This window comes from Mytilus galloprovincialis, chromosome 10 (genome assembly GCF_965363235.1).
Source record: "Mytilus galloprovincialis chromosome 10, xbMytGall1.hap1.1, whole genome shotgun sequence".
NCBI classification, from domain to species: domain Eukaryota; kingdom Metazoa; phylum Mollusca; class Bivalvia; order Mytilida; family Mytilidae; genus Mytilus; species Mytilus galloprovincialis.
This window is the reverse complement of record NC_134847.1, coordinates 14,510,020-14,537,842: the sequence shown is the minus strand read 5'-3', so window position 1 is coordinate 14,537,842 and position 27,823 is coordinate 14,510,020. Positions and strand designations below refer to the sequence as shown.

The following is a 27,823-nucleotide window of genomic DNA, read 5'->3' as shown; positions in this document are numbered from 1 at the left end:
TTAGAGCTGAATCCAGCTTAAAAGTTGTGTCCATACTTGCCCCAACTGTTCAGGGTTCAACCTCTGCGGCCGTATAAAGCTGCGCCCTGCGGAGCATCTGGTTACCCATTGAACCTCTTTATAAACATCAACAAGACAGCAGCCTATTAACATTAAAACACAATACATTTTAAATGTCTCACTTATTGGTCAGCATGCAGTCTTCAACAATAAATCATTTATTCACTAAAAAAAAAAGGGCAGATCATGCAGTTCCAACTTTCAACTTGCTTTAGTAGTTAGCGGTTTAAGTTCACTCTTTTCTCACCTGATAATATGACATGAACATGTGGTATGATTGCCAATGAGACAACTCCACAAGAGACTAAATGACACAGATATTAACAGTTATATTTTTATTCCAGGATTTTGTGTGTTTTTTTTAAACTAAATTTAGAGAGAAAAAAAACATTGTCTTATCTGATTTAGGTAAAGGAGTGTTTGCTTCAAAGTTTTTCAAGAAAGGTGACTTTCTAATGGAATATCATGGGGAATTGATAAGTGGCAATGATGGTAAAAGACGGCTCACACAATATCCAAATTCCGTTGGAAGTTACATCATGTTCTTCAGATTTGCAGAAAAAGAAATGTGGTAAGTATATCATTTTATTCTGGTATCACCTAAGTTGGACAAAGGTATACAGAAAAACACATTAGTTTACATTACATTGCATATATGTACGTTTGTTGAGGAAGCATTAAATATGAGTTTTTTTACAACAGTATGATCAGTATAGCCGACAGGTTAACATCAGAGAGAATCCAGTTTGTCATTTATTAAGTCTCCCAAACAAAGTTTGGAGACTTATTGTTTTTGCTCAGTTCTTATTATTTTTATTATTCTTCTTCTGCTTCTTTTTCTTTTTCTTTTTCTTTTTCATGTTTTTCCTTTAATTTTTTCTTTTTCTTTTTCTTCCACCACTTTAAAAAAATGAACTTGTCCGCAGCGTTTCTCCAAAACCACTTGTCAGATTTACTTAGGGTTTCATAAAATGTTAGATTAATATGTCTAGGTGAGCCATCAATCGTATGTTTGTGCATTGAGGTCTATTAAGGGGTATTTTGGGGGGCCGAAAGTAGGAAGGGGTTTACTATAGAACCCTATAATATTTTATTTTTGAAAATTTTCAAATGAATATAACTTGAAAACTTTAAGTGATAAACACACACAGTCTTCAGAAATGATCATAGGACAATGAAACAAATCACATGAAATAAAGGGGAATCAATTTGAGAATGTGCTATTATCTTGTAAACAGTACATATCACCCACCCCTAAACCATATAAATTCTTGAAGGGGACTATTAAACAAATCAAATGAAATTTAAGGGAAGTCCCTAGGGGTCACCCCCCCTCAATCAATTTGAGAATGTGCTATTATCTTGTAAATGGTCCAGATCCCCACCCCTAAACCATATATATTCTTGTAGGGGACAATAAAACAAATGAAAAGAAATAAAAGGGAAATCCATAGGGGGTTACCCCACCCCCTCTTATTGAAAACTTGTAAATTGTCCATATCCCCACCCCTTAACCATGTATATCCTTGTATGCAACAATAAAACACATCAAATGAAATATAGAGAGAATCCATGGGGGTTATCCCCACCCCGTTCAAATGAGAATGTTTTATAATCTTGTAAACGATCCAGATCCCCATCCCTAAACCATATATATTCTTGTAGGGAACAATGAAATAAATCAAATGAAATTGAAGGAGAGTCCCTTGGGGTCACCCCCACCCCATTCAATTTGAGAATGTGCTATTATCTTGTAAACGGTCCAGATCCCCACCCCTAAATCATATATATTCTTGTAGGGGACAATAAAACAAATGAAATAATTAAAGGGAAGTCCATATGGGGTCACCACACCCTCTCTTGTTTGAAAACTTGTAAACGGTCTAGTTTCCCAACCCGTAAACCATATATATTCTTGTATGGGACAATTAAACAAATCAAATGAATATGGGAGCTTTGTTTGGGAGACTTCATAACAGCATCCTGATACAATTAATTCTTGTAATTCAAATGAATTGGCACAATTTTCGAAGTTTAGATTTCTGTTTTTGGTTCATAATAGCATTGAATTTTAAAAGATTACAGTTCGTTATGTATTTCTTGTCAATAAGTAGTGTTCTATCTGTCAAGAGACTGCTACATTCCATTACATAGCTGGTATTCGTCACTTATAGCACTCTTAAGTCAATTCAAATTTTTGCAATTAAAGGCATGTTTAATTGATAAAACTTTCACAGATTTCCCAATAAACTCTTCAACCTACAAGCCAAGGGTGTTTAATTGTTTAAACATGGCTATTGTTTATTGATGGAAAAAAGCAAACACCCTCTACCACAATACCCTAAAATTAGTCATCAAACAGCTTCTTTTTATGCCCTATTTATTCTGCCCCATTTAGGGGCATTATGTTGTTTGGTCTGCATCCGTTTTTTATTTCGTCTGCCTGTCTGTCATGTTGAAGGTTAAAGTTTTTGGTGGAGGTAATTAATAGTCATTACTAAACTCATACACTTGTTTATAAATAACATCTTGGATGTAAAGAATATTATTTATAAAAAATAAAAATAATACCAAAAAAAAAAAAAAGATTTGATGAAATAAAAATCTGTTTACATATTTTTTCCAACGGTAAATTTGGGAAAATGTAATATATACTCGTTGTCAATATCTGTAGTAAAAGACAGATTGGAACATACCAGAAATATATCAATTTCGGGATTTATTTCCTTTCTTGATATTCAATGACAGCAATTTAAAGAATAAACTGCTCAAGTTGTCCGCTTAAGGGGTATTCTTGACAGTTAAAACAGACTTATAATTGCAATCAAAAATAGGAAAAGATGACATAAAATTCTTTTTGTCTTTTTTTTTTAAACAACTTTGGTCAAATAGCTAAAGTATTATACGCTGTGAGACGAAGACTGCCTCATGTTACAAAGTTTCCATCAGTTACATGACCAATATCCTTGACCTCAGTTTCATGGTTCAGTGACTACTTGATTAAAAAGGTTTTGTGATGTTGAATTCCCACCTATTATAAGTAATAGAATAATTACCGGTATATTTGATTTTTGCGTACCTTGCAAGGTCATCTTTGGACTTTGATAAATTGTTGAAAAACACTGTTATACAGACTTTTTTCGTATATGCCTTCAGATATTGGGCTGATTTATAGCTCACCAGGGCTCGGAAGTGTCCCATGTGAGGTTATGCCATCACTTGGCGTCCGTCGGCGTCTGTCGTCGTAAACTATTAAAAAAGTTTCTCATCTGAAACTACGGGGACAAATTCCTTCAAGCTTTAAGGTAATGTTCCTTAAGGTATCTAGTTTTTAAATTGTATCTGAAGTTTTTATTCATCAACAAACATGGCCGCCATAGCTAAAAATAGAACATAGGGGGTCAAATGCAGTTTTTGGCCTATATCTCAAAAACTAAAGCTTTTAGAACAAATCTGACACGGGTTAAAAGTGTTCAATTGGTCAAGATCTATCAGCCCTGAAATTTTCAGAAGAATCAAACAACCCGTAATTGGGTTGCTGCCACTGAATTGGTAGTTATAAGGAAATTTTGCAGTTTTTTTGTTATTATCTTTAATATTATTATAGATAGATATAAACTATAAACAGCAATAATGTTCAGCAAAGTAAGACCTACAAACAAGTTAAAATGACCATAGTTGTCAATTGACCCCTTAAGGAGTTATTGCCCCTTAAAGACAATTTTACACGAAGTTTTGATCCATTGACAAACACTGCAACCATGGCTAAAAATAGAATATAGGGGTCAAATGTAGTTTTCGGCTTATATCTTAAAAAAATAAAGCTTTTAGTGCAAATCTGACATGGGGTTAGATTTTTGAATTGGTCAAGATCTATCAGCCCTGAAATTATCAGACGAATAAAACAACCCACGGAATTGGTAGTTTTAACAAAATTTTTGCAGTTTTTAGCTCACCAGGCCCAAAGGGCCAAGTGAGCTTTTTCTTGTCACTTGGCGTCTGGCGTCATTGTCGTCTCCATCGTCGTCTGTCATCGTTAACTTTTACAAAAATATTCTCTGAAACTACTGGGCCAAATTAAACCAAACTTGGCTACAATCATCATAAGGGCATCTAGTTTTAAAAATGTGTCCAGTGACCTGGCAAACAGATCAAGATGGCCACCATGGCTAAAAGTAGAAAATGTAGATATTGGGTTATAACTCTGAAACCAAAGCATTTAGAGCAAATCTGACATGGGAGTAAAATTGTTTATCAAGTCAAGATCTATCTGCCCTGAAAATTTCAGATGAATTGAACAGCTGGTTGTTTGGTTGCTGCCTCTGAATTGGTAATTTTTAAGGAAATTTTGCCGTTTTTGGTTATTATCTTGAATACTATTATAGATAGTGATTAACTGTAAACTGCAATAATGTTCAGCAAAGTAAGATCTACAAATAAGTCAACATGACTAAAATGGTCAGTTGACCTCTTAAGGAGTTATTGCCCTTTATAGTCAATTATTAACAATTTTCATTAGTTTTTGCAAAATATTTTGCTCTGGAACTATTAAGGGCCAAGTTCATTATAGATGGACAAAATTGTAAGTAGCAAGAATGTTCAGTAAAGCAAGATCTCCAAACACATCACCATCACCTAAACACAATTTTTTTTCATGAATCCATATGACGATCTGTTTTCTTTGTTTGATATGCATATAGACCAAGGTAAGTGACACAGGCTCTTAAGAGCCTCTAGTTTATTTTATGATATTTCACCAGTTTTGCTTGATTTTATATGCACTTATTTTTTGTAGTGTTGATGCAACATTCTCTAAAAGAATCGGAAAGTACGTAAACGATGGCATAAAAAGTTGCCAAAATGCCAGAGTTAGAAGGATCATTGTAGACACCATACCAAGGGTTGCTATATATGCTGTACAGGATATTTCCCCTGGAACTGAAATTTTGTACGATTATGGTGTAAATGACCTTCCATGGAGGCAAAGTACTTCAAAAGTAAGTACTTAGAAGGAATATGTTTTGCCATGTATTTTCAAGGCAATTACTTTTTGCCCTTCTGCTATCCTAAGACTCATTATTTGTGAGCTACATGTTATGCCAAACTGATCATTGTTTCAAAAATTTAGAATGATCTGCATACAGAGGTCTTCTTTTAGAGATTCGAACCACTGAATGGAATGAAACTAACCATTGCATAAATGTTCCTTATGAGGGGCTGATGAAGTGTTTGTACTTTGTTGGGATTAACTGTTCAAGATAGCATCCTGGTGTTTTTATTAAAATATTGGTCCTGTGTTTAACCAAATTTGACCTCTATCATTATTTGGGTATATGTATTATTTTCATCTATGTGTTTAACCAAATTTGACCTCTATCATTATTTGGGTATATGTATTTTTTCATGATTTTCAAAACCACAGTAGAGTCAGATGACACATTTAGATTCCGGACAATAACTTTAGTTTTAGTGAATGAATATCTATAAATTTTTACATGAAGGTTCAATACCACTAAAGAAAGGTTGTGATTGATTTTGGGAGTTATGGTTTCAATAGTTTAGGAATTAGAAGCCGAAATAAGCATTTTTGTAGTTTTCAAACAATAACATGTGTTTAATGTTTAAGTGTATGCATCCCTCTGAAATTATACTATAAGCTTCCATACCATGAAGGGATGGTTAGTATTGACTTGGGCAGGGGGGGGGGGGTGTTATGGCTCAAAATGTTTTGGAATTAGGGGCAAAAAAGGGGGGAAACTAGGATTGTCTGGTCAATGGACAATTATGACAATTTAAAAGCAGTGTAAGGGAGCAAAAACATTTAACATACAATGTTGGGTATGTTTGGCATTTACCTCATTTACACTACTTGTAAAATATGTATAAAGTAATGTCAGGTTTTGGACTAATTGGCAAAAAAAGGGGGATGGTAGTAGTTTTCATTTTTTCCCCCAAATTTCTCAAATTCCACATTTTTGAAGAAGAAATCTTTAATTGCACAATACTGTGCAATAGATTTGTAAGATCTTGACATTTGTTTTGTGTCAGAAACTCATATTGTGTCAAAGATTTGATCACAATCCAAATTCAGAGATGTATCAAGCTTGAATGTTGTGTCCATACTTGCCCCAACTGTTCAATGTTTGACCTGTGCGGTCGTAAAAATCTGCGACCTGCGGAGCTCCTGGTTTAAATGATTTATGTCCTTTAGAAATTTTAAATAAGTGTTATGTGGAGGAAATTAGAACTCTGTTATTTTATCCCCTTTATATCTTTATATGCAAGCAAAACATTTGTTTTAAATGCCAAGCTTATTTTCACCAAATGTAGGTATTCAAGAAACTATTCATGCATACATAATTGAAAAAGTTTTCAATAATTTGTTTTCAGACAACCCAAAGGTGCTCTGTAGTATTGGAGAAGATGTGTTTAGCTGATCTTAAAGGTTTATTTTACCTTATTAGTATTTAATTTAAATGTTTTTTTCACATCCAAAAAGGTTAAAACTTTATATGTCACTTCTGAAATTAAGAAAAAAAAATAACTAAAAGACTTCATGAAATGCAAGTGTAGACAAATATAGAAAAAAAATTGAAATTGTCCTGCAGTGGTAATACCAAATATTCATTTATTTGAGCTGTTCACTTAGGCTGCTAAATATAGCATTGCAATATTAACTCTTTTTTTTTCCCTTTTATTTTAGATTTTTAAACTTTGAGTGTAATTTTGTAAATTACATATGATTTTGACCTTCTGGGTTTTGAGTTTCTTGTTTATCCCTAATCAAATCACAAAATCAAAAGCTCAATTATATCAGACAAATTGATGCAATTGTCATATTCCTGCCTTGGTATAGATCATAGGCATGACATCAATAAAAAAAATATCTGAAAATTTCTGACACACAAATAAAAAGAAATGAGGAGTGTCAATTTTGAAGATTTTTAAAAGTTAAGTTTATTTATTGCTGTTTGAAAATTTGAAAATAATGCAATGTTATTTAATAATATTTTTTTTTCTCAAAAAACAGAGAATGATGTTCTGTCAACAGAACTTGCTGCTAACCAGTCTGTCACAGAAGATGATATTATGTCAACACAACTTGCTGCTGACCAGTCTGTCACAGAGGATGATATTTTGTCAACACAACTTGCTGCTGACCAGTCTGACACAGAGGATGATATTTTGTCAACACAACTTGCTGCTGACCAGTCTGTCACAGAGGATGATGTTTTGTCAACACAACTTGCTGCTGACCAGTCTGTCACAGAGGATGATGTTTTGTCAACACAACTTGCTGCTGACCAGTCTGTCAAAGAGGATGATGTTTTGTCAACACAACTTGCTGCTGACCAGTCTGACACAGAGGATGATGTTTTGCCAATACAACTTGCTGCTGACCAGTCTGTCACAGAGGATGATGTTTTGCCAATACAACTTGCTGCTGACCAGTCTGACACAGAGGATGATGTTTTGTCAACACAACTTACTGCTGACCAGTCTATCACAGAGGATGATGTTTTGTCAACACAACTTGCTGCTGACCAGTCTGTTACAGAGGATGATGTTTTGTCAACACAACTTGCTACTGTCCAGTCTGTCCTAGAGGATGATGTTTTGCCAATACAACTTGCTGCTGACCAGTCTGTCACAGAGGATGATGTTTTGCCAACACAACTTGCTGCTGACCAGTCTGTCACAGAGGATGATGTTTTGTCAACACAACTTGCTGCTGACCAGTCTGACACAGAGGATGATGTTTTGCCAATACAACTTGCTGCTGACCAGTCTGTCACAGAGGATGATGTTTTGCAAATACAACTTGCTGCTGACCAGTCTGACACAGAGGATGATATTTTGTCAACACAACTTGCTGCTGACCAGTCTGTCACAGAGGATGATGTTTTGTCAACACAACTTGCTGCTGACCAGTCTGTCACAGAGGATGATGTTTTGTCAACACAACTTGCTGCTGACCAGTCTGTCCCAGAGGATGATGTTTTGCCAATACAACTTGCTGCTGACCAGTCTGTCATAAAGGATGATGTTTTGTCAAAACAACTTGCTGCTGACCAGTCTGACACAGAGGATGATGTTTTGTCAACGCAACTTGCTGCTGACCAGTCTGACACTGAGGATGATGTTTTGTCAACACAACTTGCTGCTGACCAGTCTGTCACAGAGGATGATGTTTTGTCAACACAACTTGCTGCTGTCCAGTCTGACACAGAGGATGATGTTTTGTCAACACAACTTGCTGCTGACCAGTCTGTCACAGAGGATGGTGATTTGTCAACACAACTTGCTGCTGACCAGTCTGTCACAGAGGATGATATTTTGCAAACACAACTTGCTGCTGACCAGTCTGACACAGAGGATGATGTTTTGTCAACACAACTTGCTGCTAACCAGTCTGTCCCAGAGGATGATGTTTTGCCAAAACAACTTGCTGCTGACCAGTCTGTCACAAAGGATGATGTTTTGTCAAAACAACTTGCTGCTGACCAGTCTGACACAGAGGATGATGTTTTGTCAACACAACTTGCTGCTGACCAGTCTGTCACAGAGGATGATGTTTTGTCAACACAACTTGCTGCTGACCAGTCTGACACAGAGGATGATGTTTTGTCAACACAACTTGCTGCTGACCAGTCTGTCACAGAGGATGATGTTTTGTCAACACAACTTGCTGCTCACCAGTCTGACACAGAGGATGATGTTTTGTCAACACAACTTGCTGCTGACCAGTCTGTCACAGAGGATGGTGATTTGTCAACACAACTTGCTGCTGACCAGTCTGTCACAGAGGATGGTGATTTGTCAACACAACTTGCTGCTGACCAGTCTGTCACAGAGGATGATATTTTGCCAACACAACTTGCTGCTGACCAGTCTGACACAGAGGATGATGTTTTGTCAACACAACTTGCTGCTAACCATTCAAACACAAAGGATGATGTTTTGTCAAAACAACTTGCTGCTCACCAGTCTGACACAGAGGATGATGTTTTGTCAACACAACTTGCTGCTGACCAGTCTGTCACAGAGGATGATGTTTTGTCAACACAACTTGCTGCTGACCAGTCTGTCACAGAGGATGATGTTTTGTCAACACAACTTGCTGCTAACCAGTCAAACACAGAGGATGATGTTTTGCAAACACAACTTGCTGCTGACCAGTCTGACACAGAGGATGATATTTTGTCAACACAACTTGCTGCTGACCAGTCTGTCACAGAGGATGATATTTTGTCAACACAACTTGCTGACCAGTCTATCACAGATGATGATGTTTTGTCAACACAACTTGCTGCTGACCAGTCTGTCACAGAGGATGATGTTTTGTCAACACAACTTGCTGCTGACCAGTCTGTCACAGAGGATGATATTTTGTCAACACAACTTGCTGACCAGTCTATCACAGATGATGATGTTTTGTCAACACAACTTGCTGCTGACCAGTCTGACACAGAGGATGATGTTTTGTCAACACAACTTGCTGCTGACCAGTCTGACACAGAGGATGATGTTATGTCAACACAACTTGCTACTGACCAGTCTGTCATAGAGGATGATATTTTGTCAACACAACTTGCTGCTGACCAGTCTGTCACAAAGGATGATGTTTTGTCAACACAACTTGCTTCTGTCACAGAGGATGATGTTTTGTCAACACAACTTGCTGCTGACCAGTCTGTCCCAGAGGATGATGTTTTGTCAACACAACTTGCTGCTGACCAGTCTGTCCCAGAGGATGATGTTTTGTCAACACAACTTGCTGCTGACCAGTCTGACACAGAGGATGATGTTTTGTCAACACAACTTGCTGCTGACCAGTCTGTCACAGAGGATGGTGATTTGTCAACACAACTTGCTGCTGACCAGTCTGTCACAGAGGATGAGTTTTTGCCAACACAACTTGCTGCTGACCAGTCTGTCACAGAGGATGATGTTTTGTCAACACAACTTGCTGCTGACCAGTCTGACACAGAGGATGATGTTTTGTCAACACAACATACCAGGGTATCACCCTTGAAAGATTCTTCTGCAACAACTTTAAAGATGTCATCAATGGAGGATGTCAAAAAACGAAGTCTGTCACAGGTTGATTGTGAAGAAGGTTGGTGAATTAAAATCAAAATTGTAGATGGATATTTTTTGTGCTTGTTATAGCTTTGCTCTACCTTTTGTCTATCTTCAACTTGCTTGCTACATCAATATTTTAAAATCTCAATGTCTTGGATCATTAATTATTTGTTACTCAACTTAATTGTGAAATTGTGAAAAAAAGAAGTTTCAATAATCATAGCAGCCATTACATAATAACAAAGGCATGGGGGTAAAACAAATAAGAGATACATTTAAATGTGGATTTCTTTAAAAATAATATTGAAATATTTAAAAAAGTATTATTTCATGTTGTGTAACAAATTATGCACTATTAATTGTTTTATTATCCAAATAACAAGCTTTTGATCTGATGAAGGTTTTTAATACATTTCTAGAAAAAGTTTTAGTTGCATTAAATATGTATACTAATTTCAATTTTTGACATTATTGTGAAGGATTAATTTTATCTTTTTAACTATATGCTATATGGTATATCTTTTAATTATTCAGTTCTGTCAGAGATTTGGAGATCTAAATCAAGAGATGCAAACACTATATCTAAAGTAGGACCATATTCTATCTCAATAGATGCTCTGAATACCATCCAACATTGGCTTTCAGATGAGGTAAGCAAATCTGAGGCAAAATAGTTTTAAAAATTAGATAATACTCTGTACTTGCATTTTTTTTAAAAGAAATATGCTTTTTGAAGAAGTACAGTGTTATTTTTCTCATGAACTACAAGTCACATATGGAGCCCCGCTAGGGACATGCAAAGAAAAAAAATATATTGTGCGCACTGCGCACAAAATAATATAGTGTGAACACAAAATAATATATTGTGCGCACAATTTAAATATATTGTGCGCACAACTTAAACATATTGTGCGCACAACATAATATAGTGTGCGTTAAATTCTTTGACTTTACACAATGTGTCCTTTTTAAAGTGACAGAATGGAAAAATGCATAAGGTTTTCTTTTGAAATGGGGCTAGCTAGATACATGAAAATACTCTTGCAAAAAATCATCAGTGCATTCGTATCGACTCCTGACATGAATACTGAATAAATTACGTTTATTTCAGATTAATATTACACCATACAAGCATTCCGTACACCAAATATATCCAGCTAAATGCTTATAGTATCCGAGAAATACACCAAAAACAAAAAATTACTTTGCTGGACCACTTTACCCTGAAAATGAGGTCAAGGTCAAATGATACCTGTCAAGTTGACATTTAGACATTAAAATCGTTTCATACAACCAAATATAGAAGAACTATTGCATTTGGTATCTGAGATTATGTCTAAACCACGAACATTTAACTTTGTTGAATGATCAGTAAAATGAGTCAAGTGAAAACTGTTTTCCTAATTTTGGACGCACACCACATCATATTGTGCGCACAATATGTTTAAGTTGTGCGCACAATATATATTTAAATTGTGCGCACAATATATTTAAATTGTGCGCACAATATATTTAAATTGTGCGCACAATATATTTAAATTGTGCGCACAATATATTATTTTGTCCCTAGCGGGGCTCCGTACATTTCTTGATAAATGTAAATCTCAACTTAAACTTTATAAAAGAAAAGTTAAGAACTTAAGAAAATGTTCTAAGTTTTGTTATTAGAGTTATAATTATAATCAAAACAGAGTGATATAACATGTTAAATAATGCATTTTAAAAAAAATACAGTTCAACACAGATAACATTCTTAATTTATGCAGTCAATAAACCAAGTTAAAATTCAGTTTTTAGGTAAGAAAATTATTAGCTCACCTGGCCCATAGGGCCAAGTGAGCTTTTCTCATCACTTGGCATCCATGGTTGGGCGTCCTGCATCCATCATCTGCTAACTTTTACAAAAAATCTTCAATTCTAAAACTACTGGGCTAAATTTGACAAAACAAAGCCACAATCATTATTAGGGTATCTATTTGAAAAATGTGTCTGGAGATCCGGCCAACCAACCAAGATGGCAGCCATAGATGAAATAGAAAATGAAGATTTTGGCTTATAACTCTAAAACCAAAGCATTTACAGCAAATCTGACACGGGGTAAAATTGTTTATCAGGTCAAGACTTGTCTGCCCTGAAATTTTCAGATGAATTGGAGAACCTGTTGTTGGGTTGCAGCCCATAAATTGGTAATTTTAAGGAAATTTTGCCTATTTTAGCTCACCTGGCTCATAGGGCCAAGCAAATTTTCTCATTATTTGGCGTCTGTCATCCGTCTTCTTCCATCGTCCTCAACTTTTACAAAAATCTTCTCCTCTAAAACTACTGGCATCATAGCTAAAAATAGAACAATGCCCAGGGTAAAATGTAGATTTTGGCTTATATCTGAAACCAAACCAGAGCAAATCTGACATGAGATAAATGTGTTTATCAGATGAAGATCCATCTTCCCTGAAATTTACAGATGAATCAGACAACCTGTTGTTAGGTTGCTGCCCCTGAATTGGAAATTTTAGGGATATTTTGCGGTTTTTGGTTATTATCTTGAATATTATTATAGATAGAGATAAACTGTAAACAGCAATAATGCTCAGCAAAGTAAGATCTACAAATAAGTCAACACGACCAAATCTCCCTTAAGGAGATATTGCCCTTTATAGTCAATTTTTAACAATTTTTCATTAATATTTGTAATCTTTTACAAAAATATTCTCCCCTGAAACTACTGAGACAAATTTAACCAAACTTGTCCACAATTATCTAAAAGGGTATCTTGTTTTAAAATTGTGTCCGATAACCCCGCCTGTGAAACCAAGATGGCCAACATGGCTAAAATAAGGACATGGTAAAATGCAGTTTTTGGCTTATATCTTGCAGTAAGAGCAAATCTTACAAGATAAGATTGTTTTTATGTCCAAATCTATCTACCATGAAATATTCAGCTCATTCAGGCAACCTGTTGTTGCGTTCCTGCCCCTGAATTGGTCATTGTAAGAAAATTTTGCAGCTGTTAGTTATTATCTTGAGTATTATTATAGATAAAGATAAACTGTTAATAGCACTAATGTACAGCAAAGTAATTCCTAATAATAAGTCGGCATTACCAATACGGTTAATTGGCCCTTTAAGCCCTGGTCACAACGAACCCAAAATACATTTATGCAGGGCCACAACATAAAATTTTGTCTAATCGCAGGTCATCTGCAATCATGGTACAACAGTTGCTCGATATTTTGAGCATCGTGCCACTGTTGTGTGTTGTGAGACGAAAATTGAACATCACCTTTTTTGCATAATTCCTGCAAGTAATTAGATTTCTACACCATGCTTGTTTATCTATTTATAACTTTTTATTTTTTGTTTTAGGTGATGAATGCCTACTTGTATATGTTGTCTGAAAATTTCCCCCAGGTCTGCCATATCAACAGTGTGCTTATGACAGCTGTATTTAATGATCAGCCACAAATTCATTCATTATTACATCAGGTATTTTTTTTTAAGGCATGATCATATGGTTTATTTAATTACTATATATACTTTTGAAAATTTCCAAAAGTAGTATGTTTTCAAAGGCCTGATACACCCCTAGTTGCTGAAAAATCTAAAATCTTGTATCAGATGACATAATTTTTGTAAAATTGTTGCATAAAAGGTTAATAATGATAATTATGATAAATTTATCATTGTAAATATACTAAACCGCAAAAGAAACTTTGTATTTGTCGAAAGCCTAAATTTTCAAATGAATATTTAAAAATAAAAAAAAAAAAAAACAATTTCATATGTATTAAAAAAAAATATCTATCTATTTTTTTGTTTAGGTAAATTCTCTTCAATTGATCATGTTGATGCTAAGATTATGTTGAAATTTCCTTTATGGCTGGCTGTGTTCATTAATTTGGTTGTTCTAATAGTTGTCTCTTTAGGTCCTTGTACACGTTTCACAGTCACATTTCATGATTATGAGATGCAAGTTGTCCATGCCTCTATAAGGGTATTTTAGAGGTGCTAAGTTTTCGTGTCATCATTATCTGTTTGATGCAGTACTGATGCCATGACTTAACCCACCATAAAGAGAACAGCTAATAGGACATTTGAATGCTGGACAGCGACCTCAAGTCGTTGCATATGCATTTAACTGCAATGTAGGCACCATCCAACGTCTACATGAACACCACAATTCAACAAACAGTACAAATGACCGTCCACGTATTCAACACTAATGGCAGACCTGAATTAAATAAATCTTGGATATGATAGTGGAAAACTATTAATGAACTAAAATAATGCGGATTTGTTAAATAACAAGGGTATTTATACGCCCATTCAATTAAAAATGCATTAATTTTTCCATTATGTTTGCCTCAAATTACTGTGACATTTCTTTTGCAGTTTAGTATATAATGGAATTTGAAGAGACTTTTGTACAAGTGATATAGGTTTAGCACTATAAAACCAGGTTCAATCCCCCATTTTCTACATTTTAAAATGCCTGTTTCAAGTCAGGAATATGTCTCAGAATATTTTTTTTATATATACCTTAATATAACACAAGGTACTTTACTAAATTTTTTGAAAAATGACACCCAGTCCCGAATTCCCGTTATTTTTCGATTTCTCGGTTGTCAAACCTACTTAAACTTAATATGCCGTAAATCTAAATTGATTTATCTACACAATGGTATATGACACGAGTATCATTGTTGTCGGGATCATTAGTAGCAGGTCTCAGAAGTCGGTCAACGGGATTTTTTTTGCATTCGTCTCAAACTTTGGCAACACCCAGCCCACAGTGATTGAATTATTATAAAAATTATTAAAATAAAAACTGTCAGCTTCCCTCTGACTATAAATTATTATCTTTATTGTAAATTCTTTACAGAGTATGTCAAACAAACCCAAATAAGTGTTTTTTGAGGTCTGTCGAATGTGTCAGGAGTTTCTAATTTTAGAACTCAGATTTTTCCCATTTTATTGACATCATTCAGACTCTCTCTGGACTTTACATAAGATATTGAGATAACTCCAAAAGGTTTGAAAAGCGAGAAATTTTGAAGTATCATGAAAAGATGTATTTAGCTAATGATGCTATTTGTTCATGATATGTATATTTCTAATATAAACATTTTATTTTTATTTTGAGTAGGGAAAACAAAACAAAAACATATGTCAATCCTTATTTGAATGGTAAATTGACATTTTTAAAATCCTAAACTTGCAGAACCCCTTGTATTTTCGAAAATATTCATCAATAGTCAATTTTTGTAATAGTTCGTCATTTGAAAAATGACCATCTGCTATACCGGAACAGGAATGGACAGTAATCCCACCTATATTCAAGGAAGCCACTCCCGTTGTTCCTGTGACTGCCGACCATTCCCCCCCCTTTTTTTAGTTCTTGTTCTATAGTACAGACCAAATGGCTCTTCCCCGTTCCACTTTGCCCCAAAAGCAAAATTTTATGACCATTTTTTACCTCATTCAATGCTATAAGCTGTTTGACATTCATTTTGTTATGAAACACACGTGTACACAACGCCACTAATGTAGAGTTATAAATTGACCAAAATTTCCCACATTTATTTTTAGCCAGACGATTGACCAATGAGAAACCAGTATAAAATTACATGTGGACTGAGTGTTGCCAAAGTTTGAGACGAATGCAAAAAAAATCCCGTTGACCAACTTCTGAGACCTGCTACTAATGATCCCGACAACAATGATACTCGTGTCATATACCATTGTGTAGATAAATCAATTTAGATTTACGGCATATTAAGTTTAAGTAGGTTTGACAACCGAGAAATCGAAAAATAACGGGAATTCGGGACTGGGTGTCATTTTTCAAAAAATTTAGTTAAGTACCTTGTGTTATATTAAGGTATATAGGAAATTTTTTTCTGAGACAAGTGCCTGTGAATATGACAGTTGTCCATTTGTTTTTGATGTGTTTTGTCATTCGATTTTGTTATGTGATAATGGACTTTCCGATTTTATTTTCCTCAGAGTTTAGTATTTTATTGATATTTCTTTTTAATGAGGTAAACACAGTTAATTTTTCAACAAACTATTTTTCCTTAAGGCCTTCACATACATATAACCATACAAGCATTTACTTTTAACAAAAATAGTAGACACACCTTTTCAAGTTACAGTCTCTATGCCTTTTGATGAGTAAATAATGGACAGTTATTGTTCTGGTTTTCTGTAAATTCTTGTTTTTTGCATCTTACAGTATGACTTCAAGGAGTTTGATACAATAATTGGTGCTGTTCATGAGAATGATAACCACTGGACACTTATGGTATGTACATAATATATAAAAGGAGATCTGGTATGAATGCATGGAGACAACTATCCACCAGAGTTCAAATAACAAATTGGTCTCCTTACATTGTGAAAAAAATACATACCATATAGCCAGCTATAAAAGATTTCCCCTGTGAGCGCTAAAAACACAGATATTGGGACCGGTGACAGATAAGATGTTAAACTGTAAATGCTGCCAAGATTTTGCGATTTTTTCTTAATAAGATATATTCAGTTTTCCACACTTTTTTTTCATGCTTGATGATATTGATTTGATATTTGGTTTATTGTTTAATCATGACAAGTAACAGATAAAGTTGGTATTTTGTTCCAATCTGAAAATTCAGTTTTTGATTGTTAATGGTTTTAAGAAATGGAAGAATTTGATTTATGGTCCTTCCCTATGCCTACATTACCCTACTCATTTGCTCTGTAATTATTGTACAAAGTGAGGAGAAGTTATCAGCTTGCTCAAGTCTAAGGGAGGGGAAATAGACCAGTAGTAGACAATAAACAGATATTTGGGTTTTTCTTCATATAGATATCATAAAATTTCAGCTGCTGGACACAATGTAAATCTCTTAAGCTTGATCTGTGCTCACTTACCAAAAAGTTTAAACTGTGGCTCACAGCTGATATGTTGTGATATATAAATGTGTAGAAAACCCAATAATTTATATCTATCGGACATTTAAAGACCTCTCTCATCTTCAGTGTAAACAATGAATTATACTTATATATACACAACTATTGATTGATTAATATTTTAATTGAGGTCTGAAGCAAGGTCAAATCTGAATCAAGTAATCTATTAACAAAAGGTTAAATTTAATCACAACATAGGCAACAGAATATAACCTAGGGCTAGATATTAACAAAGGGTTATGGCATTTAATCCTTGCCTTGAATTTAACCAAGAGACAAACAACCTGGTATAGTTGTTTAATAATGGCTCTTACCATACCTCCTCTATAAATCCCTTTAAAGGCTTTCTTAAGGAAATGCTCCTTTTGGCACCACAAGCCAAAATTATCCTTTTCGCTCTACAGTGCACATGCTGATGGCGAAATTATCCTCGAGGATACATAAATTTCTATATTTAGACTGTCACATTGTAAATATATCAAACGAGCCTCTTGTACACTTGATTCATAAATAATATAATTAAATACATTTGGTATATTTATATTCTGGCCCGAGAACACAATCATTTCGTAGTGCATTTCTTTAAGACAATAAATTCAAATTAAAAAAATTGCACCTGCTCTTTCTCAAAAAGATTTTTACAGTGTAGTGTACTTCCAGTGAAACAAGTAATTTCAAAATTATAGAAACTTCTACCAGCTCTAAACTCAAAATATTGACAATTCTGTGTTAAGGGGGTGTAAAATTCAGTTTGACAGCTTCAGACGTGATAAAATTTGACCTTTTTGAACTGAACCAAATCACTACTTAACATAAAGATTCAGCACCCAAATTTTTTTAACATGTAAATACATCCCCCTACTTAATATTTCATGCATTTAATATCAAGAAATAAATTGGGAAAGTGTATCAAATAAAACATGCAAGTTATACACTGTTTACACTAGGGACTATATTCGTAGACAACGAAAACCAAAGGACTATAACTGTGTCCTTGGACCTTCTGCTTAAATATGGCGTCAAATACAATGTTTTTTCAAAGAATGTTGTGAGAAAAATACTTGTTACAAACAAAATGGAGGATTTGAAAACAATTGGTTGTATAAGGATGATAATTTTTTTTTATGATTATTTGTGTCTTAACTCTGTCTGATTTAATTTTAGGTTATTCTACTACAACAACAAATTATCTTGTATTTCAATCCAATGGGTGAGCTGTTTCTCTCAGAACAAAAACTTCTTCAGAATTGGTTGTAAGTTAAAATTTTAGAATAGTACATGTGAAGAATGAGGAAAAAAATTACATCTTTTGTAAAACTATGAGGCAGTAATGATTTAAAATTTTAGGGGATTAATATTTTTCAGTTAACAAGCATGGTGACATTTGTAATTTAAATTGATCTCTGATATATTATATTTGATTCTGGTAGCCCAATAATGAAAATTTTTCACCTTTTGAACAACATAGTTTAAAAGTTAACTGAACTGCTAATTTTAAGACCATCTCAAAAGATTCTATCATATTAATTATTGAAATCTTATATTCATTTTCTTTGAACTTTTGAAATTCCTTTTTTTGGTTCTACTTTATACATAGTTGTGGAAGCATTTTGTTAAATCACTATAGTTGATACAGTTTTCATTTTTTCCCCCTTGAAACTAACAAATATTATGAAACATTGCTGCATTAACAACTTTGAAGACTGCCGGTAATCAATTATCGTATCAAATGTTCTTTTTATTGAGTCATACTTTTAGATAACATTTATTTACATTAGATGTATGTATTATTATTATACATTATTTTGATTGGCTAACAGCAAGCTCGCGTCATTCTTCATTTCAAAATGAATTGCATGAATTTAAACATACATATAACGATACATGTTTTCACAATTAAGTTCACAGGTATGTAAAAGAAAAACTTGATAGTAGTTGCCCCAATTTTTTAATAATCCAATCTTTCATTTGCGCCACAAGGTTAAATTTCAAGTGCGCCAAAATATAAAAACTTCATTTGCGCCATTTCACAGGCAATACAGGTAACATAACGAAAAAGTTAAATATTCATTGTTGTATTGTGAATAAAAATTGTTTCTTCAGTATTTCTCCTGTACTCATTTCTAATACAAAACTGAGGTTAAAAATTATAAAGTCAATTAGTGTTCACATGTATGAGGTGTATAGATGGACATTATCAGTTCAAAGACAGAGGAAAGAAGTCTGTATGTTTTGTGGTCACACATACGGTTAATAGCTTATATATATGCATCATATAAAAAATCGTTGAGATAACTTCTAAATTTCTAAAGCCAGAATAACAACTGAGATGGACAGAATTATAACTTTACTATACTGTATAATTCTTAGAACTGTGTCACAAATTAACATTCTTTTCAATATGTTCAAAGTAACTGTGTTTTAATGAAGTTTCAACAAACATGTACCTTGTATGGTTTCATAATATTAGTTCCAAAAGGAACATATATTCTGGAATATTATTTCCACAGGAATGAATATTACAGTATATACTGCAGCTGTGCTGTTTGAGCAGTCAAATTGTATTGACTGTATATTTATATGTGATATACAGTCACTGACCGTATATCACCTTGTTTATGACGTTGACAATGCTTTTCCGTACAGTTTTATTTATGACGTCAATAAAACATACAGGTTCACGCAATTTTACATTGTCCTCTCACAATTAAAGAATGACGGTTTTTACCTAAATACTTCATTTTGACCACAAGCAAAGTTAAAGAGGATATATGAACCACATTTTAAGTCTATCCGTCCGTCAGTCCCCACTTGTTTGCGGCCCATGTCAAATTAAATCGGGTAACTCATACATGTATACAGTTCATCCAAAAACCAATGATTTCAAATATAAAATGCATTGCCTTGAACTATAGAACTGATGTTAAACACACTAAGTTCAGAGATGTATTATGGGATGGCATGTGGTTCTTCATAAACTAAATCAGTTCATTTTGACATTGGCATTGACATTTGAGCCGTCAAGTTTTCAAACATTGTTTGATTCGTCTTTGTCTGGTTTGTGTCCGGTCCATATCTTTTGAACCGTTGGATATTTCAGTTATTTTTTTTTTTTTATATGGATCCAACCATAATGGAATCCTTTCCGCGACATATATATATATATAGCTGCAACACTAAGGTTTACCAAACTTCAGATACAGAAGTCGGTTTCACAAAAAAACTTAAGACAAGATTAATCGTAAGTAAACTGAACTATTCATGACTTACGACCAGCTTTAGTCGAAAGATTTGTTGTGAAACTGACCCCAGATGCAAAATTAGAATGCGGTGAATTAACTAAAGTTAGGTCCCAAGATGACCTTTATTTTGACAATTGGGATTGTATACTTTAATTTCTTAACTTGTTTTTTTATTAGGACTGCATTTATTTTCACTCACGTTTGTGCAGTCAAAAGGTTTGCAGTTAAAAATGCAAGTATTAATGTCTTACAGTGACTTGACTGTAAGTGTTGCTATCCACCAATTGCAACTTATTCAAAATTCTGACCAAATTGCAATTTGTTTTATAAAATCAAATTGTTCAACTGGTCAGAAATTTGAACTAACTGCAGTAGAAAACCACAGTCAAGTAGTGAAAGTGCAAGGTGATAAAATAAAACATACTTACAATCCTATAAGACTTTAACTCCACTTTAATGATGTTATAACAAAATCTGTTTATCAGTTTGTATAAGTATATTATAGTGATTTCCATGCTGAAGGAACTGTTATTATTTTGAATTGCTATAAAAATGTCCAAACTAAGCTTTCATATAGTTTTTCTTTCTAAACATGTTCTATATTCATAAGAATGAGGTGCATTAAAGTCACTAAGCGTCTTTTCTGAAAATGTCACTCGCCTAACAGTTATAAGAGTTGCAGTATATAAAGAATAATCAAACATTGTCTCGAAATATCAATCTGTTATTTGTACTCGGCTCGAAACAGGTAGAAAGCTCGGCACAGCCTCGCTTTCTACCTGTTTCTAAGCCTTGTACAAATAACATTGATATTTCGAGACAATGTATGGTTATTCTATATATATGTTCCTAACGTAATTATAGATTATCGTTGATCATCTCAACGAGCTTGATTTTTTCGCTTGAGCTGGTACAGCGAAAGTGAGAAAAGCAATCGAGTTGAGATGACCAATGATAATCTGTTTATCGCTATTTTACCTTTGGCGACGTTGTCAATTTCATGTCAATTTCGTTAGCAACGCCACGTGGTCTCCTTAGTTTCTAGCGATAATTTTTCCATCTCAAGCGAGAAGCATGATATGAAAATTATCACAAAAAAAGATCAAAAGGAAAATGCACAAAATAGCGATAATAAATGGTATAGAATATTTATTGGTAATTTCACTTTTTTCTTATTGGAGCAAATGAAATATGGTTTGTGGTGCAAATGAAATGCCAATTGGCGCAAAAGCTAAGCACTGGTTTTCATGAACATTGCGAAAAAATGTAGTTATAAGTATTGAAAACTTCTTTTTGTAATTTCATCATTATTCATAGGGTTTTAAAAGTGTTGACCGTGTACACATTTTAAGAATGAAGTGCTTCCATATGCTTCATACCAAATGAACTTCAGTCAACACTTTTACACCCTAATGAATTTACAAAAAAAAGAATTTAAGAAAGATAATTTATACAATTTATTTTAGTACATACTGTAATTAAAATTATAAAGAAAGTTGAAGTTGAAAAGAAGTAATTTGAATGTTAATTTTTTATATTTTCCAGTTTTTTTTTAAAAGAGAGGTCTAAACTAGGTTTAGTGGACATTGCTACCACACAATGGAATATAGGCAGTCTCCTCCATTCTAAACAAGAGGATGACATATCGTGTGGCTTGTACGTTCTGAAAGTAAGTTTTATGTTTAAATTTGGATGAATTTTTTTTTTTTGATTAAACAACATGTCTACCTAATTCTCTCTAAAATTATTAGATCATATAATTTGAGATTCAATGGTCACAGCTATGTCCAATTGAGAATCAAATGAAACTTAACCACAGTGTCATCTGCTATTGGTCAATTTATTGTCAGTATGAACAGATTGAGAAAATATTATTGATATTGAAAATATTAAACATGACACATGCAGTTTATTTTAATTTAAAACATGTATTTAGAAGATGATTTTTTAATGGGGTTAAATGATATCAGAGTGATAGATTTTTCTAAGCAGAATTAATGGTCCTGTGAATTAAAACTACACAGAGAACAATAGCTTTTGTATCTATTGAATGGGACAAAAGTTTAAATAGAGTGAAAATTAGAAGATTAATCCGTGGAAAAGTTTTATTTGGTTTGCAATAAAATTCTACAAAGTAGGACCCATTTTCATGATTGAAAATAGTGCATGCTTATATAAAATGAAAAACCAAGTTCAACAGCTTTGTCCTAAACCTGTGTTTATTCTGTTTCTACTTCTAAGCAAGAATCGTTTAACATGTCTTTACTGATCTCTGATTAGTGTAAAACAGATGATTTCATTTGCACAGCATTTTTTCAGCGTTTGGTTCGAGCCCCAAAAGAGAAAGCATCCAAGTATTTGCAACATAGTCCCTTAATAGAATAAGGAGCAATATATAGGAAAGATTCGGGTGTCAATTAATAGCTCATTGCAAAAACAATTTCTATTAGGGGACAACTTATTATTTATTTGAATCTGTAAACACTTGAATTCCTGCTTTACTAAAATCAAAATGATTTTAATTTCCCATTCTAGTGCAAAAACTTGAATATGTAAAATTTAATGTTCAAACTATAATAGTTTTAAAATAGATATCTTGATCACAAAATGTGAAGCATATAGGATAAAGATCGGGTAACCATCACAGGAACTTTATGGTATCGTTTATCTTGTACCATTGTAAAAAATTCCAGGTGGTATATCTCCCTACTTATCTATAATACCAGATTTCTACATTTTACAGGTTTTTGTCATAACTGAACTGTTCTATCTCCAAAATCAAATTGAATTATAATTGACACAGGAAGTTTAGAGAAAAATAGTCTTACATGGTGGTCAGTTAACCTCTTAAATCGGGGAAAAGCTGGAAAGAAAGCAAAAAAGTGAGGTGTTCAATCAACTACTCTTACAGCTTTCAACTCAGATAACTGAAATTTCATAGAAAGATTTTACACATATTGGGATAAATTTAACAAGCCATTGTCAACCATATATTTTATTAAGCAATAGAATTTATATATAAGGAACAATGAATTATTGTGCTTTTCTAGAAATTGGAAAATACAGAATAAAAATCATTGTTAAAACTACATTATTACTGTCAAAAGTCTGAGATTTATTATAGTTTTTACCAGGATTTTGAAAAAATAATTCTTACTTAAATCGAATGAAAGTGTAAATGACCCTGTCAATTTTTTAAAGAAAGCACATCAAGTTATCCAGCTTAAATAAATATTAGGTATAAGTGCCAATGAGAAATAAAGGCAACAGTAGTATACCGCTGTTCAAAACTCATAAATCCATGGACAAAAAACAAAATCGGGTAACAAACTAAAACTGAGGGAAAGGCATTTAATATAAGAGGAGAACAAAGACACAACATTTAAATGTAAAACACACACACAGAAACGGACTAAGCCTTAGACAAAATCCTATGAGAATAACAAATATAACATCAAAACCAAATACATGAATTTGGGATAGAAAAGTACCGTGACACGTCTTATAGTAATGTGAATTCACACTAAAAAAAAAAGAGAAAACAAACGTCACAACGGAAACACAACATTAAAATGTAACACAACGAACTATATTATAACAATGGCCATCTTAGTTGCAATTTGTAATGATAAAAAGGTGGTAAGTGAAATTGTAAAATAATGGCTCTAGGTTTTTAACATCTTTTTCCAAGTGCCTTCCCTTAGTACCATAAAAAAAAATGTGGTATGATTGTCAATGGGACAACTCTCCACAAGAGGCTCAAATGACACAGATATTAAAAACTATTGGTCACGGTAAGGCCCTTCGACAATTATCAAAGCCAATACCACATAATCAGCTATAAAAGGCCCTAAAATGACAATGTAAAGCAATTCAAACAAGACAACTAACATCCTTATTTATATAAAGTATGTATGTTTTAAAGGAACAGCTCTAAACATGACTTTTATTTCAGATGGCTGAAAATGTTTTGTCTGGAACAACGCTAGAATTTGATATGTCTCAAAAAGATTTGAATGACTTCAGAATGTATGTGGGAAAATGTCTCCTGACTGGAAAAGGTATATTGTAATACAAATAATCAGAAATGTTGCTATCAAATGGGATAGAAAATCATAAAAGTACAGTTGTTATTGTCATTATCAATCTCATTTTATAGATTAGTGATTTAGGTAAAATTAAGTTTTTTATTGTCCAGTTTCTATCTTAACCCTTTCACCGATTGCTGCCCAGACAGAAGCTACTCTGAGACGATGGCTTCCCTGGCTACTTTTACTCAAGTGGGAGATCTTCATAATAAATGTCAATAAAAACTTGTTTGTAGTTATTTGTTTATTTATTTCATTCACTTACACCAAGTTCACAGGTTTTTTTATGTTTTGATAATTTTTTCCTCATAAAATATTCAAATTTTCAATTTTTCGGCATTATTTCAGTGAAATTCTCAAAATTCTGCTTATTGACCCCAAATCGTAATTTTTTTAACCCAAAATGGCAAAATTTTGAAAAAAATTATGAGGCTGTACAAATTCCTCACACTGAACGATGTCCATTCCAAGTGTTTTGAACATAAAACGACATTTTATGTCAAAAAAGTATACTAGTTTGGCTTCAATTCTTCCATATTCTTTCCAAAAAATTGTTCCCTCATTTCAAATTCTCGTAAATTCCGTAAATTTCCTCTGATTTTGACACGGTTTTCAACAAACTGAAGCGTCATGTTTACACTTTCATCCGGGTTATTCATCAAAGAAAGGTAACTCATGTTTGCACTGTTTGAGCGGGAAACATAAAAGATGTATTCCGATCCCGGTAAAACGGGACTCGTCGTCAGCAGTAAACCGGGACTCATCGGCGAAAGGGTTAAAGGACAAAGTAAGATAAGTCCTGTTTTTGGCCCCTCTATTTTCTCATTTTTCAAATTTTGTTTGAAAACAGGCCTTATTGTACCTTGTTCTTTCTTAGGCAGTTGGTCTATCAACTATATTTGGTTCAAAAGTCAGTGCTGTGTCAAATATTCAATTACAATCCAAATTCAGAACTTCTTTAAGCTTAAGTATGGTGTCCATACATGTTTCTCGTTTCTCTGTTGTTTTTTTTTATAGATTAGACCATTGGTTTTTCCGTTTGAATGGTTAGTAATTTTTGGGCCCTTTATAGCTTCTTGTTCGGTTTGAGCTAAGGCTCCGTTTTGAAGGCCGTACATTGACCTCTAATGGTTTACTTTTTTTTAAATTGTTATTTGGATGGAGAGTTGTCTCATTGGCACTCACACCACATCTTCCTATATCTATTAGGCACTGTTGATCTTTTTTTTTTAAATAACTTGACTAATAGGAGATGGCTCTGTGGAAATGTTTCAAGTGGTGTGCAATAATAATTTTCATTAAATACATACATTTTTTATGCCCAATATTAATGGCTATTTATGAGCATAATGTTTTCTTGTCTGTATGTCCGTTTGTTTGTCTGTTCATTCGTATGCCCGCTTTAGTTTAAAGTTTTTGGACAATGTAGTTCTTGATGAGTTGAAGTTCAATCAACTTGAAACTTAGTACACATGTTCCTTGTGATATGATCTTTCTAATTTCACTGCCAAATTAGAGTTGTGACCCCAATTTTAGGTCTACTTAACATAGAAAATGATAGGTTGATTTGGGCATCTGTGTTCAAATGGACACATTCTTGTTCTCTTAGATTTAATGAGAATTAATTTTTTTATGATCATAAAGTAGGCAAGACATTTCATTTCAGCCTGGGCACTCTCGATTTTAATGTTTTGAAAATAAAACAAAAATATTTGTTTTGTAGTTTCATCATTTCAAGAAGATATAACATCTATAGATTCGTCTGTGAGTATTAAAGAATTTAGAATATGAAACAAGTGTAGTTAAAGCATAATAAGTAGACAAATCTTGAAATATGTATATTCAAAGTTGTAAACAATTTATTTGCTAGTGGTTAGATTCTATTTTATCTTTTGCTTGGTTAGTTATGACATTTTTATATCACAGGATACTTGCCCAAATTTTTATATGCCCGTCAAAATTTTGATGGGACGTATTATGGTATACAAATGTTTGGCATCCGTCCGTCTATCAGTCTGTCCGGCGTAAACATGTTGCACTGCAACTTGCGAACGATTTATCCAAATTTTATGAAACTTGATGTACTTGTTTCTTATGATGATCAAATGATCTGTATACTTTTTGGTGAAAATAAGATGAACACTTTTTGAGTTACAGGACTTTGTAACTAAAACAGGGATGTGTTTTTTTCACATGTTGCACCATACATGTCAAGTGACATGATATTCGAGTGTAATACACGCTTTTTCAACGGTTTACATGCAAGGATTTTGTCACATGGCGTGTACACGCTTTTCACCACTTTACACGCAATTACACGCTTTTTCGTTCTTTTCATTTTATGGTCGTTAGTGATATTGCTATTCTCGGGTTTTTTCCTTATTCGGCGATAAATACCGAAAAATTCGAAGTAATTGTTTGGCTGCCACATTGTTTATTTTTCTATATGACAAACAGTAAAAGGTAAGTAGTTTGTGATTAGTTTTAACAATTTTGTGACTTTCTTTCAAATTCACTTTATAGTGGAAATGTGCACAGAAAGAGGTCACTTTCAGGGCCTCCTGTACCATCGTCTAAAGTGCCGATTGTTAAGCCAAAACGATGTGTACGGCAAGGTACAAGATTTATAAATTATATTTTTGAGTTCGAGTTTAAATGATCAAGTGACAAGTAACGCATAATTTGTGCATTCTATGTTGCAATGATAAAAAAACAATACATGTGAGAGGAGATATACAATGTAGCTATTTGAATAAGCATTTAACATGTTTATCTAATGGAAATCAAATTTATAAAACATTTTTCTCTTTCAATTTCAGTTTCAAATCTAGCCAAAACGGCAACAGATTTCTACAGGCCATGGGGATAAAAATATCACAGAACTGTTGGATCAGCTCTCATAGTACCCGCTTTCTTCTGATGAACTACTCAGTTTTAACTAGGCAATAGCAGTGGGAGCAATGGCAGAGATAATAGATGACATTTTCATTGCCAAAAAAAACCCCAACATTATGACATTCTTTCAAATCTTGATGAAGCTAATATCAATTCCTACTGTGGGAGAGCCTTTTCAATTATAAAGAAATTGACACTGGATTCTGATCAGAACTTGACTATGTTACATTTGTATTGTGTGCTGTTATCGAATAAATGCAACTAAACTTGAAACTGGCAGTTGTTTTGAATATGTGCCTAGTGGTGGTGCTTTAAAAGCAACATAACAGACCAGTGTTTAATACAATAAAAGTTCACAGTAGAATATATATTGTTTTTTATATTCACAACATTACCACATTCATATTAACAAGTCCGCATCTACGTCATGCGTTTTCACACTCTTTTTGACATATGTCATGTCATGACATGATTTCCCATTGTCAGAGGTTGACATGTATG

The 27,823-nt window shown here is 33.5% G+C and overlaps 1 protein-coding gene and 1 long non-coding RNA gene across 2 annotated transcripts in view; both read left to right on the top strand.

The window, feature by feature from the left end:
• Window positions 1-478: 478 nt before the first annotated feature.
• LOC143048874 (uncharacterized) overlaps window positions 479-27,823 on the top strand; it is a 55,181-nt gene continuing 27,836 nt past the window's right edge. Inside the window, exons 1-11 of the mRNA XM_076222743.1 lie at window positions 479-631; window positions 4,856-5,057; window positions 6,451-6,505; window positions 9,956-10,180; window positions 10,681-10,796; window positions 13,510-13,629; window positions 16,379-16,447; window positions 18,262-18,350; window positions 21,885-22,008; window positions 24,295-24,400; window positions 26,151-26,191. Coding sequence (XP_076078858.1) covers window positions 516-631; window positions 4,856-5,057; window positions 6,451-6,505; window positions 9,956-10,180; window positions 10,681-10,796; window positions 13,510-13,629; window positions 16,379-16,447; window positions 18,262-18,350; window positions 21,885-22,008; window positions 24,295-24,400; window positions 26,151-26,191 — 1,263 coding nt within the window. The 5' untranslated portion in view covers window positions 479-515. The remainder of the gene's footprint in view (window positions 632-4,855; window positions 5,058-6,450; window positions 6,506-9,955; window positions 10,181-10,680; window positions 10,797-13,509; window positions 13,630-16,378; window positions 16,448-18,261; window positions 18,351-21,884; window positions 22,009-24,294; window positions 24,401-26,150; window positions 26,192-27,823) is intronic.
• Window positions 26,491-27,595, top strand: LOC143049902 (uncharacterized). The gene is made up of 2 exons (XR_012970353.1): window positions 26,491-26,890; window positions 27,247-27,595. It is a non-coding gene; the product is annotated as an uncharacterized LOC143049902 (long non-coding RNA).